Here is an 18,584-nt window from a genome sequence, read left to right on the forward strand (position 1 = left end):
CCACAAAGTATCTTTATTGATTGCAATAACCCCCGGGCTCCGCGCACGGGGTTTGTGCGCTCGTCTCCGGCGCGCTGCATCCTCCGGCGCGTCCCTCCGCGGTCCCGGCCACCTCCGTCCGGGCTCCGGCAGTAGGATGCGTCCCGTGGGGACGGTAGGTGGGTGCCGGAGAGCCGGGGAACCCCGCGGCAGCCAGGGCACTTGGGACGAGGGTGCTCAGCCCCGGAGATGCTGCGGGGCCCCGGCAGCCGTAGAGCCGGTTGACGCGGGCGGCGTCGGAGGCGCTGAGCTCCCGCCGCTGCCCCAGGGGGGCCGTCGGGGGCCGCAGCGGCGTGATGGTGGGCGCCCCGCTCCGGCTGAAGGCGTATCTGAGGAGGGGGAGCAAAAGAAGTCGGAGGTGTTTCAGAGGCGAGACGGCAGCGGCGCTGGACTCACCTGCTGTAGTGCAGCACCGAGGAGTAGTCGTAGCCCACGAGCATATTGGACGTCCGGGACTTCATGAAGTTGCCTTCAAAACCTGCCAAGAAGCCAGAAGGTGCCCCGATGGCTTCACCCGCCCCACTGGGACCTGGCGCTGGCTTGGGTCCGGGCAATGCCGGCGGCTCACCGGGCAGGATGTGGTCCCAGGAGATACGGATGTAGTCATCACGGTCGGCGCGGCTGTGCTCGTGCCAGAAGCCGGCCAGGTGCATGAGCTCGTGGAGGGCCACCCCCTTTCCCCGGCGCAGGCAGGCGGGCGCCAAGGAGAGCATCTGCATCCCACCGGCACGGCCCACGCTGGAGAAGCACCTGAGGAAAGAGAGGTTGGCGCTTGCCGCACAGAGCGACGGCACGGGGAGCTCCCCCGGCGCGGGCAGGATGCGACCGGCCTGGCGAGCTGGGAGCACAGCTCCCGTCATCACTGATGGATGCAAACATCTCCCCATCACCCACTCGGGCACGTCCATCATCTGGGGACACATCTCCATCAGCTGCCAGCACGTGTCCTGCATCACTCATGGGCACGTGTCCATCAGCTACAGGCACACGTCCGCCATACGTCCATGATGGACATGTCCATCATCACCCATCACCACGTGTCCATCAGCACCCATCCATCATCTACGGGCACAAACATCCCCCATGGGCACGTATCCATCTACTACTGCTACGGCTTCCCCCCCTCCTCCCATCATTGATGGGCAAGCGTCCATTGCCTGTGGGCACAGGTCCATCATCCCCCATGGGCACATGGCCATCACCTACGTGCAGACGCGTTTCCCCATCAACCACGGGCGCGCGTCCACCATCTGCAGGCACGCGCCCCCATCACCGACAGCCACACATCTCCCCGCCACCTACGGGGATGTGTCCACCATCACCCCATGGGCCCTCGTCCACCATCTACGGGCACTGACATGGTCTCCTCGCTGCAGCCTTCCTCCCCGCTCCATCACCCTCCTCGCCGGGGTAAATGGCTGCAGCTGCCTGGAGCCCACTGACCCAGCCATGGGAGCGATGGAGACGAAGTCCCTCTGGTAGGAGTGCGGGACGAAGCGGACGCACGTGAGCCTCGCGAAGTCGCTGAACGCTTCCTCGAGGACCTTCACGCTGGCAGCGTCTGGCGGGAGAAGACGCGACGGCTCGAGGCCCGGTCGCGGCGCCGTCCCCGCGGGTGGCCGCCGCCTGGCATCACCTACCGTATCGGTCGGACACGACGTAGGGGATTTGCACGACGCCTCTCCTCTTGGGCCATTTGGGGTTTGCGGCAGCAAACGCTCTGGAGGGATCCTGGCGAGCGGCGGGTTAGTGGGGTGCCCCGGGGCCAGATGTTGGCAGCTGGATCAGCCCCAACATCTGGCCAGAACCCACCCGGCCAGGACGCGCTTGCCTGCGCAGGACTTCAGAGCACGATGACACCCAGCAGCAGCTTTGGGCTCTGCCACCAGCACCTCTGTAGGCACCAACCCCCCCTCCAAACTTTGTCATTTATTATTATTATTTTAATTAGCGAGGCCCACAAGGGGAGCAGGGCAGCCCAGCGCCCTCGGTGGCCCCACTCACCGCCCGGACGATGTCCCCTTCTACGAGGGAGCTGCTGTCAGGCACCTCGAGAGCTGCAAAAACCGAGCGGGAATCAGCTGAGAACGGGACAGCTCGGCTCAGCTCATGCCCAGCCCGAGTCCCGCGGAGCCGGGCCCCGCGCCGGGTCCTCCTCCGGCCGGAACGCCGCCGCCGCCGAGCCCCCTCACCTCCGTTGATGCTGAGGATGTCGTCGCCCTGCGGACTGCCGCGCCGGGGGCTCCCCATCCCCCCGGGGCTGCCTGCAAGGGGAAGCAGAGGCTGAGCTGGGTCTCAGCAGCCAAAACAACGCGCAGAAAATAGATTAAAAGCAGCTTCGCGTGACCCCGAACCTCTCTGCAGGCTGGGGCGGAGCGTTGCCGTTACCTTCCAGCAGCAAAAAGACGCTGCTGAGCAGCACCCAACCACCACAAGCCAGCGCCATGCTCCCAACACACCTGGAACCCACCTCCAGCCAAGCTACTCATAAACCAGCCGTTATCTAGAACTAATCAGGCACAGCTGCTCAGCCAGAAGATCATTAACAGCCTCGTTAAGCCGCATCCATGCAGCAGCTTGGTGCTAACGGCTGCAAGAACAGTGTTGTTATCCCTATAAAACCGCCTGCAAGCGCAAGGTGCTGAAGGTGCAAAGAGGAGGTTTATAGGCGGTTGTCCCAGCTGGGAGAATAAATCCGGAATGGGAAATACAACTACCTATCTTGATAATATTCTAGCGATATATAAAAATAATTTCCAGGCAGAGATTGAAGGGAGTGCAGGCAGGCTGTAAGGTGGGGGGGTTTCCCTAGCGAGCGCTGCTGCAGGGACAGACCCTGCGCCTGGCGGCTGGGGGGTTCGTTAACACGGAGGGGGGTTAATCGAAAGCGCGTTTCCTGCCTGAATTACAGGGCCGAACGCCCTGCAGAGCTCCCGAGAGCGCGGAGTCGACTCCGCAGGGCAGAAGGGGAAGCGGCCCCCGTTTCCGCTGCCGTCGCGCCCCTGCCCGCTCCTGCCGCTCACTCGCTTTGCCCCGAAATGTAAGTCACTGGAGTTTTGCACCTGATTTGCCCCTAGTGGGGCCCAAAGCGGCTCAGCTTGACGGGCAAGAAGGGTTGGTCCCCGCCGGCCGTGCCCGGAGGCTGCACCGCCCGGCTCGCGGAGCCCTTCCTGGGAGAACACAAGCACCCAAGGCTGCCCAGGAGTAGTTTAGCTGTTGCTATGACAGATGATTTATTAATATTTTTGCCAGTCATACAGATTCCTCCGGTCCCCCCATCCCCGTGCCCCCCGCCCCGCGCAGGCCCCGTCGCCACCAGGTTCGCTCTCGCCGAAGTCCCTCTGATCCTCCCGAGACGCGCGGTGGGCGTGCGAGCCGTCGCTACGAAGCAGGCTTCAGCTCTCCGGTTAGTCGCGGCAGAAAGGTGCTCGCTGATCCCACGAGCCCTCCCCAGCAAAGAAACAACAGCTTAAAAAAAAAAAAAAAAAAAAAAAAAGGAAAAAAACCCAAACCCCAAGGTAGCGTTCACCCCAGTTTACACAATTCATCTGGTTCAGGCCTCTCTCGAGCGACGCAAATCCCCCCCGCCGTGGCCCCCTCCGCTCCGAGGGCGCAGCGGCGCGTCAGAGGGTCTTCCGCTGGCAAAACGATGACACGACGGCGAAGCATCCTCCTTCCGCAGCGCCGCCGACAGCAAGGCACTTGGGCAGCGGGGCGGCGTCCGCGGCCAAGCGGCTCCGCCGGCCGGCTGCTCGGCGCCGCGCGCTGCCACCTCCCGTCCCCGCCGACGCCGGTGGGAGAGCGGTGAATTAGTAGCGCTGTTAAAGACCGGAGAGGCGGCGGCGGAAAAGAAAGTTGGACGCTGCAGGGCAGCACTGGCCGTGGTGTTTTGCTGGACCCAACGACTTTTGGGTCTGAGAGTCCAAAGAAAGGTGAGGAAAGGAGGGATTGGGCGGAGGATGGAGAGACGCCATCCGTACTGCAACAGAGGAGGTGTTTCTACGGTATTCCTTCCTGCCACGGGGAAAAAAACGCACACCGGCAGAGAGAGGCGATTACACGACATCACGCTTCGCTGGCCCGGCCACGAGCGTAACATCACGCGGCGGGCAGCATCGCCATCCCCATCCCCAGGCTACCCGGCAGGAGGAAGCAGAGCTTTGGAGACGAGAAGGTGGGGAGGCGGGGAAACAGCTGAACTAAGCTCCAGTGGCTGCACATCATCCCAAGTCCTTCTGCGGAGCCCAGCACCCCGCAGCGGCGGCCCCTTAGGCGTACTCCAGCTGGGCAGGGCTGCGGGTGCCTTCGCTCTTGTGCTCGGCGCTCGAAACGCTCGCTTTCCCCTCACCGCCGCTTTCGATGGGCTTGGCAGACATATAGTCCCGCACTTCGATCTCCATCTTCTTGGCTTTCAGGGCGGCCGTATGCAGCTTCTCCAGAAAGTCCGGCATACCTGGCAGGAGAAGCAGGGAACAGTGAGCGAAGCAAGAGAGAGGAAAGGGATTCGGATCCGTACGCCTCTGCTCCGCACCGCACCCTCCCCGCTACCTCTGAGCCCCGGGGATGCTACCTAAACCCCACCGGTTTTGGAGAATGCAAGAGTGCCAAAGCAGCAAAGCTCTTCTCCCACCTCTGCGACAGATTCTGTGCAAGATCTCCCCCCTTTCCTCCCTTCTCCAGCTCAGTTTTCACCTTCTCTAATTCTTCTACCTACTTATCACAGTAGAGAAATAAATCGAAGCTAAGCACCGAGCTGTCGCAGCGTTACAATCCCAGCCAGAGCAGCTCTCGAGCGCGAGCGACGCTGCTGCGGCAGCAGCAGTTTTATTGCGGCCACTCTTACCATCCTGCTAATACCTTAACCCTGGCACTAAGGTATTTCTGATACCTCCTGCCCTCAGCCCCCGTGTTCAGTTAGAGCCTCACAATGGCAATGCTTTGAGGTTTCCTACCGACAGCTTTGTCTCAGGTTGAAACAGCTTATGAAACTTCAGCCAGAATTGGTTCCCTGTTGTTTAAGGGGTATTCAGTCCCCCTTTTTTCTCTTTTATTATATATATATATAGATAGATAGATACAGATATATATATATATATGTAAAAACCCTCTCATTGAGATCTCGTATCTCTGTGGTCTGTAAGAGGGGCACAAAGCGCGCGTGGACCTCCCTGCCCTCTACGAGTGTGGCTTTTGCTAGCCCTGTGAAAATCCATCCCAGGGGGAATCACTCCGTCTCAGAGCTAACATGCCACGGAGCTTAAATACCAGGAGCGCTACCCCAGGCAGCAAGCGTGGTTCCTGTGAGGATTTAGACACGGAATTCCACTTGGAAAAGGATTCCTCCTGCTGGTCCTTCCGCCAGCTCGTCCTGCCCGTGCTCAGCAATGCCACGAGGTGCGTGAAGCAAAAAGGGACAGAGATAGTGGGAGTCTGAGGTGGTGTAAGCAGAATGCTTCCCCAGCCACCTAGAACTCAGCTGTGGTGTCAACCTTCCACTTATCTAATGGATCTCTCTGACCCCCCTTACGAGGAACTGTAAGCCCTGTGCCTTCAAATGACTATTTTATTTTCTACGAGATCCACCCCAAACTCCAGCAGGAGTCAGGAGGGGACCCCTGCCTCTGCCTGATGGAGGAAGGCAAACAGCTCCATGCCATTAAAATCTTTGCCTTGGAAGCGCTGTTTCCACCATTTAACATTTTCATTCTAAAATACAGGAGTTAAGTGCAAAAATCTAAAATCAAGGCAGTCTCTGCAACGCGTAGTTACTGGGTCAGAGGCATGCCCACGTTATTCCAGCTTTCCCATAGTCTTAGATGCATTAAACAGTGCATTCTGGAAGAAAAGAGGTAGAAGTGGTGAAAGTTGACATGGATGGCTGCAGTTTCAGTTTATATGGGATGAAAGAGCAGGAAAGTGGCAAGAAAAAAGGTTGGTCTAACAGCTAAATGTGTTAACACACGTAAACTCTTTCCTGCATCAATCCCTATGACAAAGTTGTGTGATGCTAGACACAAAAATCACTGCAGCCAAAACATCTACAAGTAGCTTCTGGTTTTATTTTTTGTTCTTTATTTGGTTTTTATTTATTTTATTGTAAAACAAGACTTAAGGATGAACACAGTCCCTTTTAGTCCCCATCCTGCTAGAAAGCGCTTTGCAATCTTTCCCCTCCTCAGGGAGGACCATAAAACTCCCAGTTAGTACTGTGATAGCAGATGTGCCAGGTTTAGCTGTGGGTTGCTCTGCATAGAGCTGTAGGAGGGACAAGAGTCCAGTTCAGTCCTTCCTAGATCCTGCAAACACTCGGAAGGGTGAGGCGGCGGGAAGAGTGGTTTTTTATTATTATTTTTATTTATTATTATTATTTTTTCTTTCTTAAAGCTAGTTCCACTGTGGGAATCTCAGCGTAGGCACTGCACCTGCAATAAAAGGGTTTCCTCCTGTGTTCGCTGAGACGACAGGAAAGAATTGCATCCCAGAAATACTTACAGTAAGGGAAAAAACAAAGAAAAAAACCAGTTCAGCTTAGCAGGAAAAGGTGGATCTCAACTACTCAAGCTTGAGACAGGTCAGGAGTCTTTGAGATCCTGTTTTTCCTTTGCTCTGCCTCAAGCACACTAGTGAGGAAGAACACCCTCATGCAGGGCTCTGGTGCAGAGACTCCCTTCCTCCTCACAGCCAGTAATGCAGGCAGAAGTCTCTCCTCCTAAGAAGAGTAACCTGAGGTGCTCACCAAAAATGCCCCAAATCCCCCAGGCAAAGGCCAGTGGTCTCAGTATTCAACCTTTGCTTCTCACAGTTACTCCTGGCACTTGCTGCCCTGTGCAGCCACAGGATACCGAAGGCAGGAGCGCTTAGCTCTGCCTAGAAAAAGAAGCCTGATGAACTTCTATGAGGTGCATTCTCACGACCGCGTTTTAAAGGCAGCAACTCACCGCTAGAGACCATCCAGCTGACGCAGTAGCGTGGGAACACGGTTTGTGGGTTGTCACTGTATGTCAGCAAGTAGTCGAAACCGTTCTGAAAAAGGAGAAGGCTACTGAGTCTGACCTGGCAGAGCAACTCTGCTGGGTGTTACCGCCTCATTGTCAGCTAATTTTTTTCCTTGCTGTCACTGATAAGCAGAAAGCGAGATGTTTAAGGCTAGCAGAACTAGCAGAATGATGGCATCTCTATGAATACTACAGTCAGTATTTAATCAGAAATATGATCAGGTTTTCTACGGTCCATTTTGAAAAAGAAGGCTGCTCGCATCCGACAGTGAGCACTGCTGTCTCTACAGGGCTTCGACTGACGTACTAAGAAGGAAGTGATGTGGCGATGCAGAGCAATAGAAGACCCAGTGAAAGCAGAGGCAGGTTTTAGAAGGAAGGTGCCTTCAACCCAGAGTTCCACTGACCCAGCACACCCTCTTCAGGTTCTAGATATCCTGCAAAGACCCAGTATGCTTGTTCTGAAAAAGCTAAGCATGAGAGAGAAGACTTCAGAGGCTTAAGACTTACTTATTTAAGAGTCTGGTTCTCTGAAGTCAGACACTTGGTTCTCCTGGAGAGCCAAAGTCCTTTAGAGAGAGTCTCAAGCTACCCAGTCAAAATTCCTAGTTCCCTCAGCACAGCACATTTCACTTCTGGATGCAGGGAAGGGTCTCCTAGTGTTAGCAATCAGGAAACAAACTGAAACCTCTTTTCTGACTCTATAGTTTGCCCCAGATTGTTACAGACAACAACCAGAGAACACAGTTTCTATCCAAGTAGTACTTTAATTAGTGGCAAGTGGCTTTTCCATTACATTTCCCAGATCATCTGAAAACTCACCTCATCAAACGTTTTGTGCGGACGGATGACCATCTGAGACTCGTAGGTTCTGACCCGAACGTACTCGGGATCTTCTGGGACGCTTGGGTGCTCCACTGCCCTGGAGGAGACACAACAGAAGGGAACATTACAACTAAGGACGAAACTCTCACAAAACGAGCTCTGGATCTGGACTACCCCAAAACCTGCTGACACAGGACAGGTACTAAGGGAATAAAGTTTTCACCCTAGAGGAGGGGGCTGTTTTTTCAAGACAGATCCCTGAGTTTTCACAGCTATTTAGAAAACCTCACAAAATCTGTACCCAGCTCTTAACAGCTGGTCTCAGAACTTTCTGTTCTACAGCCAGGAAACAGGGGCAAAGCAACAAAATGACTTTATTGGTTACCAAGGGAGTCATTAATAAAATAAAAAGGTTGACTCCTTCAGCAAGCAGGACTGATGTGACCCTTGCTAGAGACATGATCGACCAGGAGGCAGTACATCCTGGCAAAAACGTATGGGGAGCTTGGCTAGGCCGAACTGGCAATACATACCGTGACACTAGTACCATCATATTGTTCTCTTTGTCTACGCTGTACCGTCGAACGTATACGTAGTCTCGTGAGTACATAGGGTACTGGAGAAAGGAAAGGACAGAAATCAATCTCAGTAGCCGTCTGTGTGGTGTTAAGGAGGATAAATAAAGCAGGAAAGGAGAATGAACCACTCACTGGAAAGTGAGTTACCCAGTGAATCACTTCTGAACCTGTGGCCAGGTCTCTCTCAATGACATCCAACTTGATGACCAGCGAGTCCCACTTCTTCCTATACTCAGTGTCCAGCTGGCAAGAAAAAGAGACTGAATCACAGCAAAGTCCATGCGTAACCAATGTCATTGCTAAAGGAAGACAATCGTCCCTTTTCCTCATCTCGGAGGAGCAAACCAATTCTTATGGCCAAGTTTTACCCTCCAAGAAGTTAAAGACCCTTTGAAGGATGTCAGCAGAGGAGGAAGCATAGGGGCATCACGCTACCCGGCAGGGTAGGCAGAGGAAGAACGAGGATCAGAAATTCGATGATGTTCTGCAGCGTATCAAGGCCTAGGGCCCACGTGTGCTGATACTTCACTTCCAGCAGGAATGAGCAGCACAGACTGAGCAGGTAATCATGGGACAACCTGATAACTTGACCCATTCTAATCTGTATCAGGATCTAATCCAAGCCGGTTTAGATCACGCAAACGATACAAACAGAAGATACTACCCACCAGTTTTCCATCTCATCTCTTCTGGCAAAGGATGGGAAGTAATATTTTATTTCTAACAGACTGTATAGCCTAGATTTTACACACACTCACCTGTACATTGAAGAACTGCCTGGGAGTCACATCTGTGTATGTTCCAAATACTGCAGCAAAGAGAAAATTTTTAGTCACAGGCATAAGCAAGCGTTTAATCTCACTGCAGCAAGATTTTAAGGAAAAGTCACTTTCCAAGGCAAGTGTCAGGGACAGAACCACTCTAAAGGCCTGACGAGACAGCAAAGAGGGGAGTAAAGGACAACAGTTTTGCAGTTCTTCAGCTTCATATAAACAAAGGCCAGACAGGATGCGCGCGGCACACATCTGACTACTTTGCACAGTGACTCATGTGGAAATAAAGCTACGCAAGCAGGCAGAGCACGAGGAGCCAAATTACCTCTGTACTGATACAAATGGGTGCCCTCAATCGGACGCCTCCAGAGCTTGAAGTGCTTCTTGTCCATGATCATCTCCCAGGGCTGCTCCCCAGAAGCAGACATTGCTTCCCGTTCTGATTTGGACTCCAGCCTCTGATAATTGTCTGGGGTGCTGCCATGAAACAGGTTGGATATGTTCTCCATGTGCTTCATCTCTTGTGCAGATCTGGGGCAGGGAGAAAGAAAAGGAAAGGCAAGGCCAGTCAGCAACGAAAGCTTTATCAGAGGATGGAGCCTTTCTCCTACAGACAGAGCCTCAGAGGCCTGCTAAGCGCCCTCAGCAAGTTACAGGCCTTATCTAGCGTGTTATTGCTGCAGAAAAAGCAGTCTCAGCCCTCCCTTCATGCCCAGATCATTTCACCCTCAAACAAAAACACACTCAGCTACACACTGTAGCTGCCGTAGATCTTTATCTTTTGTCCTAATGCTCTTATGTTATGACACGGTGTCGAAAATTGCTTTGTACTGCATTCAGAAGGGGCTTCCTACGCATGCTTCTACGGTGGAAACCTATTCTGTAGTTAACTGCAACTGCCGGGGACCGCGTAACCCAAGCAGTCCCCTTTCAGGGCTCTGAAAAGACATCTGCAGCACAAAGGAGGATTGCAGGGCTCCTTCTGCAAGGCAAGGAGAGAGAGAGAGGGAGGAAAAAAAAAAAGCTAGGGGATGACAGCAGCTGCATTGTGTTCTAGCTGTTTTGTAGAGGAAGTGCACACGGGCTTGTTCCTTGTACAGCTGGGTACAACTTTCTGCAAGACTAGAAACGCTTCTGCTACGAGGAGATTCGGCAAACCACCAGGAGCATCTTGCACGAACGCCAGCTCTTCCATAAGGGCCCGATTCCCCATGGCAGATTAGCCCGGGTTGAGTGACAGAGACGGCCCTGAAAGACATGGGGAGGGATGCAGCAGCCTGCAGGCACAGACCAGGTGACACAAGGCAAAACCGGACTATGCTGGGAGCTGCAACATAACACAGGTTTCTCATACGTGGAGTTAGTAATAAAAAGCTGGAGAAGGAGTCATCAGACGCTCACAAACCAAGATTTCGCAGTGTCCTCGGGGAAGAGCCCAACATAAACTACCTAGCCACAAAGAATGAAGTGCAGGAAAAGATGGATTCAAGGAAAAAACATTTCTGGAATGAAGCAACTGAGGTATTATGTTGTTCACAGAAATAACACTCACAGAGCTGCAGCTGTGCTGAGTCAGTGCAGGAGCACAGGCTAAACCTGATCAGTGAAGCTGCCAGTAATATTCTAGGGCAGATTGCTTCCAGCTTGCTGACTGCACAGTTATTAGTCGGATCCATAAGCCTGTGTAAGCGGATGGAGGTCCAGTGGGATCCTGCAATGTGATAGGACGCGAGGGAGGGAAGAAGGGGAATCCATGCTATTTTGGAGGGTAGATTAGGTTTTTTGAGTCCACTTAAGTCTGCCAAGTGACAAGAAGCGGATTGCGAACAGCAGCCAGAGTTTGCAAGGTAACAAACAGGTACGTTAGGCTCTCCTACAAGAGGTTCAGCAAGGCTGACCCTCCTTGGGAACAGACTCTCACAAATGCAGCTCCACAGACCATTAAATCTCCAGTTTAAGCTTCCTTCACCTAGAGAAACTGGTACTAGGACAAAAGCACTGGTGTGAGATTCAAATCAAAGCTCCTGAAGATAAGGGAGAAGAGCAGAGCACAGTGAAAGCTTTCCATTGTGGAATAAATTCCTTCCAGCTCAGGCTTCAGTATCCGAAAATAAAACGGTAGAAAGGAACAGCTCATCCTGTAGTCCTGTGCAAATACAGAGCAGGCAACACCATACTTCAGTCTCCTTCAGCTTGGGCTATTTTGTTGGCAGCAGCCCTCCAGGGACACAGGCAGTACTGGGAAGTGCCCTGCTGCAGGGTCTCCGAGAAAGGGAGATCACTAGCTGTCTGCAGTGTCTTCAAGCCCTGACAGTGCCTGAAGACACTAATTATATTAAAGTAATTAGCATCAGCTGTAACTAAAGCACCAATCTGCAACCTGTAAGTCAGGTCTCACCAGACTGGTGAATTAATGTTAATGTTCACTGGAAATTCCCAAAGTAATCGCTTCCACTAATACTGGTCTAAAGCTTTACATTGCTATGTGTTTGCATTCCCTCCAATCCACATCCTGGGGAAAGAGGATTCCGAGGAGTTTCACAGCAGCTTCACGCAGCAAAACATTTCTCTATCCTCTTCTTTTCCTATTCCCACAAGATGTCAGAAAACTCAGCAAGGTCAAAACCCAGATCAGCACTGAGTTCTCTTGAACAGTTCTATTATCCAAGCTACACAGCATCTTCCAAATCAAAAATTCAAAAGGCTTTCCCAGGTGGGAGTTTCGGGTAGGGTACGAAGCGGCTCAGCCACACGGAGCTTCCCTTGCCAGTGCTGCAGCTAAACCAGGAGCCAGCGCTGGCAGGGGGACGGAGAGTCCGACCACCCCCGAGAAACAGGCTTTGAGCAGAGGGGTTGCAGGGCGAAGGTGGCAGGGAGCGACCCCATCTCTGCTAGGCCAGAGCAGCGCCCTCAGATTGCAAGCGAAGAGAAGGTACCTCGGCCTGAGATGCTTGGTAACCACAGCTTTAGGTCAGCAGCTCCCAACGCGAGCACTGTGAAACCAAACTCTCCAGCGCCCAGGAGAGCGAGAGGGGAGCTGATACGGCACAGCATGGGCACGGCACGTTCCCACCCCGCCGCCTCCTAAAGAAGTCACATACGTGCTCAAGCAAGAGGGACGTCACCAGCTCCGCCACGCGTGATCTACAACAGCGACGAGGCAGCGGCCACTAATTCCCCCGTCCCCCTGCCATGTCTGGAGGTCACAGCTCCGGCGTCTCTCCAATCAGATTTACCTGCGCAAAGACCTTGAACCGATTTACAGGCCTTCTGGGATGACCATTTTCCTCTCGGGAGATGGCTTCCAATTAATGATTACGGGAAGGTGGCACAGCAGTGCCAGCACCGTGAAACAGCTGCAGCACGTTACAGTTAACGCAGCCCTAAACCCCTTCCCTGAGTGGGGAGAGTCCCACTCTCCCCCCACCCCACATCGTCCCATCTCTGATTTATTCGGTAGAGCGTTCACGCAACCCCTCCACGAGCCAACTCGCCTCCGTAATCCAGCAACAATAACAAAACTCGAACCAGCTAGTTTTCTGCTGGTTTAGCAAACTGAAATCGGCTAGCGGCGAGGCTCACAGAGTATCAGAGCCAGCATTCCGTGGGTGGGAGCGGGGCCTGTGGCAGCAGCAAGCTGGGGAATCAGCTCGGCTGTTTGCACCACCACAGCTTCAGCTAAGGCCGATTCGGGGACCTTTTCGACCTGGATTTAGTGACCACAGCTGAGCTCATGCAAAACTGGATGGCAACAAACTGCAATACGGGACCATCTTAAGTTATCTTAAATTTTATCCCTCTCCCTCAAAGAGGCATGTTAGTGCAGTACCCCAGAGGCCGCTGCCAGGCTGAACCACCAGGTTCAAACGTACGATCCTCCTGGGTCGTCATCGATCTCCATACGCTCCCTTCTCCTCTCCTCGAGGATAGTTCAGTGTTTTGGAGAAGAGGGAGCACGAGCTGGCTGAAAGCATTTTCCCCGCTCGCTGCCCAGTTCTGGGAAAGCCTTAGCATTGCTGTGCTCGGTAAGGACTGCTAACGCTCTTTCGACCCCACTTTGAGAAGCGCTACAATTTACCTACCTACCTCTCGCAAGCCCAGACCCGCAACTTCAGCCACTGTTATAAACAAAAATTAGTACTTAATTGCTGCCTGAAGATGCCTAACAGCAAGGCTGGCAAGACACTTCAGCAAATATCCCCCCGCTCACCTCTGCATTGGCCAGCTTTGCTCCGGCACCCGACGGCAGCCGCTTCGCCAAAACCCCTGCTGCCTTTGCTCCGGAAAGGACGGGGAATACTCACGGGCACCGTTTCGTCAGCGCTGGTGTGGGAGGGCCAGCCCACAGCTGAAGGACGGTCAGGCGCAAATGACAGGCGCGTGAGCCTCCTCCACGGCAGGTGTCCAACCGCGGCCTCAAATACTTTCGGAAGTGCTCAGAGCCTGACCATCGCCCGTGCAAACGAAAAGCGCCGCACAACCGCTCGGGCAGAGTGGCGAGGCCTCGCTTATCGGAAAGAATTCAAAGCCGTTGGCTCGGTACAATTTGCAACCGGCAGCAGACGGGACGCAGTTGGAAGTCAGCGAGGAGGCACGGCAGACAGGGCGTGAATTTGCCACGGGTCTTTTTGTTTTGGTCATGCTAGGGAAAGGAGAAAGCCAGCTGCATGGCGCGTTTCTCAGCCAAACAAGTCAGCCTGACTTCCCGTTTCAGAGGGCAGCCAGAACAACTGCTTCTTGCCCCAGGCCTGTCTTTTATTGCACAAGGCCTTACAATGTGAAGAAACGGGTTATATTCCCCCAAATGACCCTGCGCTGAAGCAGCTGCTGATAAACAAGCACTTCAGCTGTGTTTCTGTTTGGTATTTAAAACTCGAGGTGCAATCCCTGCGCAGAGATGCACAAGATGGTGCCGGCTGCCCACAGGTTTTACATTTAAAAATAAAGAAGAGAGAAAAGCAAGCATTCAAAGCCCGAGAGCATGTGAGCAGAGCTGCAGAAACCTTGCTTGTGTGAAAATGCCTCGTCTTCATCTCCCATTTACCCAACCTGTACACTTCTACCATGAAATACATGACCTGGAAATAACCGGAAACAGCTCGCTCCAAGCTCCAGCGAAGCTCTCCCGCAGAGGGGTGCTCGTAGTCCTAAACTGGCACAGCCCATCCCTTCAGCAAGCACGAGATCAAAGCTTTCCGCAACAGAAACCATCACCTGCCTCAGAGCTTGAGGGAGAAGCTCCAAACACCATAGACAGATGTTTTATTTACCGTCTTTAAGATAAAATCTTTGCATTACCAGGAAGCGCCATACCAGAAGCACCTTATAGGGAAGACTAACACCAGAGCAGGCACTCAAGATTTTTACAGATTTTACCAAGAAAAAAAGCATAGCCTTGCTATCAGGTTAAATTAACAGATTATTCCCCCTTAGGAATAATGGAAAGGAAAGATGAGTTTTACTGTCCACATATAGAAGTCTTCCAAAAAACAGGTCTCCTACCACCCCCAGGAAAGTACTTGAGCTGCTCTACTGACACATAAAAGGTGGGAAGTCTTTCCAAACAGCACCTCTCCCTCCTTCAGTCCCTCTTTTCTCAAGAAAGGGCAGCCGGTGAGCTTGGCATTACTCAGGCACCTTTACAGTTTATTAGTGTGAGAGAAGCCTTAATCCCTGCATGTGAATCTCTGAGCCATACCACAGCACTGCACAAAACGTCTCCTTCCTATCTCTTTTAGACTTTCCTCACATTCCTACCTCTTTCTTGCTGTATCAGATTCACAAAAGGACCTTTTCTGGCTGAGATCACAAAACCCTTTTCACATTTTTCAGGAGCAACACGAAATTACACAGTGCAGCAACCTTACAGTGCATAATCCTGTTGAAAAGCAAAACTGAGACACATCTTAAGCCAAACATTTTCAAAAAGCAACTTCAGATTTTAAACACTTGCATTGCAAGATGTTCTTTCAAGTGGTCTTACTTTTGATACGATTTTTCACGGTCAAAGCCCCAAAGGCTCTTTTAAAGAAAAAGCAGCAGCAGACACAAAAACGCCTTCAGGAGGAGCTCGTCAGATCCTTACAGGAAACAGTAAATCCCTAATCATTTGTGACAAGTCTGGGTGCAAGGGATTGCCTGCATTTATAGATCAAGCGAAACACACGGAGCCTGGGATAAAACTTAGGAAGGCTTATTGCCACTTCTCCCCCGGCGCCATGAACGCGAGCCCGGCATGCGGAAGGGTAGGCGCAATCCTGCACGCTCAGCACCTAAGTACAGCATACAAAGTTTTATTGTATTTATCTACTCTGTCTATTTTGAGCCTACTTATAGCATCAGCAATGCCCCATTCCCACTCATTCTGTAGCAAAAAAAGAGTAGTTAAAGAGGGGGTGAGAGCAGGAGATAGATTCAGAGGAAGGCAGGCTTCATTAATCCTACTGCTTGTGAAATAAGTCATTTTACCTTGTTTTCAAGGCCTCTTTCCTAACTATGGACCAGTTATAATAAGCACCAAGCAAACAAATACACTTCAGACTGACTTTACTGAGAAGTTATTACTCCCACAACAGGCAACAAGAGCATGGCCATCATTTAGTCTCCCTGTGTCAGAAACTGGCATTAAAGATACCCCACACACTCCTAAGTCAAGGCCTCCCTCTTGGATATATTTTTAAATCACATTAACTGGTAGAGTCTTGTGTCGATAGCCTAAAAACAAACAGGATTAGAGCTTTCTAGACTTAAACCTAGCAAGTTATGGTTGCAAGAGAGGAAAAAATAAAAAGAAATAATAAAAGTGAACTCTACCTTGCTCTATCAATGCACTAAAAGGGGAGCTGTGATTAGACTTGCTGAGTCCTTAAGTGAAGGCAAGGAGGCTCAATCCTGCAAGCAGCAAGCGGGCGAGCAAGCACAGCGCTGCCACGAGCAACCTTGAACAGACAGCCCGACTCAAATTTTAATCCCACACCTAATCCAGCACCTGCTGAGATCAATGGAAAACAGTACATAGGTTTTATCGTCAATGCGATCAGGATGCGTGCTCACGAGCAGTCACAACGGTAGCTCCTGAAAGGCCTCGCTGTGCACAGCCACTTTGGAAGCTCCCTCATCAGGGAGGAAAAAGTAAAGACTTGCCCTTTTCAGCTTTTGTTGACTATAAAGGCATATGTGATATATATATATATATATATGTGTGTGTGTGTGTGTGTGTGTGTATGTATGTCTAAAGATATTTGAAGGGGTCATATATCAACGTGAAAAGATACAAAAGCAAAGGCTGTCTTTCATTATGCCTACAATCTAATTAAATATTATGTAAGTTACTTGAGCCAGTGCATTTAACACCCATAATGTGGTCTGAACAAGGTGAAGCAAAGCACGCTTGGACAAACCAAGCATTATTCAGAAGGGTTTGGGGGAAGTGCAGCGCGCGAGCAACTTCAAGTTTTAATTGCCCTTTTCTGAGTCGACACCGCCCTGTCTCATGGCACGGTTGGTACTCGAAGGCAGAGCTGCAAAGCCACGCTTTCCCACCGCGATGCCCGTGATCCCCAAGAGCAAGCAAAAAGGCCACTGACCTCTTTGCGGGAGGGGAACTGTCCCCACCACCATACCCAGGCAGCTTCCCAAATATTCTGGGGGGAGGCACCCCAGGCCAAGGAGAATTGGGGGGCATCCCTGAGGATTTGGGGTGTGTGGGGGGGCCTGGACCCATGAATCACTTGAGTGGGGATCCTGAGTCCTAGAAGAGCTAGAGGGAGCACCCATAAGGATTTTAGGGGGTAGCACCCATAAGGATTTTAGGGGGTAGCCTGGCCTCCAGAAACTTTGGTAGTGTAAAGGGAAACCCTAGAGCTTGATTTTTTTTTGGGGGGGGGGGAGGAATTCTGGGCCCTGAAGGATTTGGGGGGAGGGGGCAGCATCCCAGAGGATTTGGGCAGGGCAAAATTCCCAGGCCCTGAAGGACTCAGTGGGGGCACCCGGGTCCACGAACGATTTTGTGTGTGTGGGGGGGAATAGATTCCTGGGCTCTGAAGGATTTGTAGTGGGGGGGAAATCAGTGAGGATCTGGGGGGAGGGGGCACCCCTGGGCCGTGAAGGATTCATGGAGAACCCCTAAGGATTTGGAGGAACACCTCCGGGTCTTGAAGGATTTGGGGAAGGGGCGTCCCTGAGATTTACGGGAGGGGGACGGACACTCCAGGCCCTGAAGGATTTGGCAGGGGGGCGGCACTGCCAGCCCCTGAAGGGTTTTGGGTGGGGGAGAACCGCGGGCCCTGAAGGGTGTTTCTGGAGGAGGGGGGGGGGACCCCGGGCCGCAGCACCCACCGCTGCAGCTCCTCCTCCTCGATGCGCTGCCCGTCCCAGACGAAAACACCGGCGAGGGCCGCCATGAGGCGGCCGGCGACGGCGGCGGAGGAGGAGGAGGAGGAGCGGCCGCGGAGCAGCCGCCGCCACAGCCCGCTCCGCCGCGCCCGCTCCGCCGCGCCGCCGCCGCCGTCGCCGCCGCCGCCGCCGCGCTGCCAGGCCTGCTGCGCCCGCCGCGCCCGCTGCCCCGTCACGTAGCTGCACTGCCGCGCCAGCAGGCCCAGCAGGCCGCGCCGCGCCGCGCCGCCCCCCGCCGCCGCGCCGCCGCCGGCCGGGAGAGGAGGAGGAGGAGGGGGGGCGGCGGCGGCGGCGGGCGGGCGCGGGCCGAGGCGGGCGGCGCGGGCGCAGCTGGCGACGAGGCCGGCGGGCGGCCGCCGCGGCTGCAACATGCCGGCCGCCTCCCCTCACGGGCCTCCCCGCGCACCCCCGCGCGCGCGCGCGGCGCGCCGCCGCTGCGTCACCGCCGGCAGCCCGCGCGCCCCGCCATTGGCCGCCGCCGCGCGGCGCCGCGCGGCGCCGGGCGCCCATTGGCCCGCGCCGGCTCGCCCCCGTCTGCCCGCCCCCTCCCCACCCCCCAACCCAGGCGCGGGCGATGGGGCAAGGACGCTGCGGACCTCCGCGCGACGGGGCGGGGCCTGCCGCAGGGGCGTGGCCTGCCGCCGCTGGGCGGGGCCTGCCGCGGCGGAGGGGCGGGGCCTGCCGCGGCGGTGCGGTGCAGCAGGGCGCGGTGACACGTTGCAGGGCGCAGCGCAGGCGGGTGCGTTACAGGGTGCAACGCAGCGAGGTGCAAAGGGCGCAGCGCAGCACCCCGGAGCAGGGTGCAGCGCCCCGCCGAGAGGCGCAACGCGACTATGCCTGGCGCGGTAGGCCGCGATGCAGCACAGCGGGGTGCAACGCCAAGCGCGGCCCGGTGCAACGCAGCCCGGTGCCACGGAACACCGCAGGGCGCAGCACTACTTACGGCTGTTTGCCTGCGACCCGAGCGATCGCCCGGCTTC

General features: G+C 54.0%; 2 protein-coding genes across 2 annotated transcripts; both read right to left on the reverse strand.

Annotated features, from left to right (window-relative positions):
* Nucleotides 1-13: 13 nt before the first annotated feature.
* Nucleotides 14-1,133, reverse strand: ASTL (astacin like metalloendopeptidase). Its single transcript, XM_062596649.1, has 4 exons — nt 934-1,133; nt 608-789; nt 436-517; nt 14-368 (listed from the first exon to the last, which is right to left on the reverse strand). Exons 1-4 carry the CDS (start codon nt 990-992, stop codon nt 14-16), a joined length of 678 nt encoding a protein of 225 aa, XP_062452633.1. The 5' UTR covers nt 993-1,133.
* Nucleotides 1,134-3,244: 2,111 nt separating this feature from the next.
* On the reverse strand, nt 3,245-17,697 carry STARD7 (StAR related lipid transfer domain containing 7). The gene is made up of 8 exons (XM_062596896.1): nt 17,548-17,697; nt 9,536-9,741; nt 9,196-9,245; nt 8,570-8,680; nt 8,393-8,475; nt 7,857-7,956; nt 6,978-7,062; nt 3,245-4,492 (listed from the first exon to the last, which is right to left on the reverse strand). The coding sequence occupies exons 1-8, from the start codon at nt 17,610-17,612 to the stop codon at nt 4,308-4,310; spliced, it is 885 nt and encodes a 294-aa protein (XP_062452880.1). The 5' UTR covers nt 17,613-17,697; the 3' UTR covers nt 3,245-4,307.
* Nucleotides 17,698-18,584: the final 887 nt, after the last annotated feature.

This window comes from Rhea pennata, chromosome 28 (genome assembly GCF_028389875.1).
Source record: "Rhea pennata isolate bPtePen1 chromosome 28, bPtePen1.pri, whole genome shotgun sequence".
Taxonomy (NCBI): Eukaryota; Metazoa; Chordata; class Aves; order Rheiformes; family Rheidae; genus Rhea; species Rhea pennata.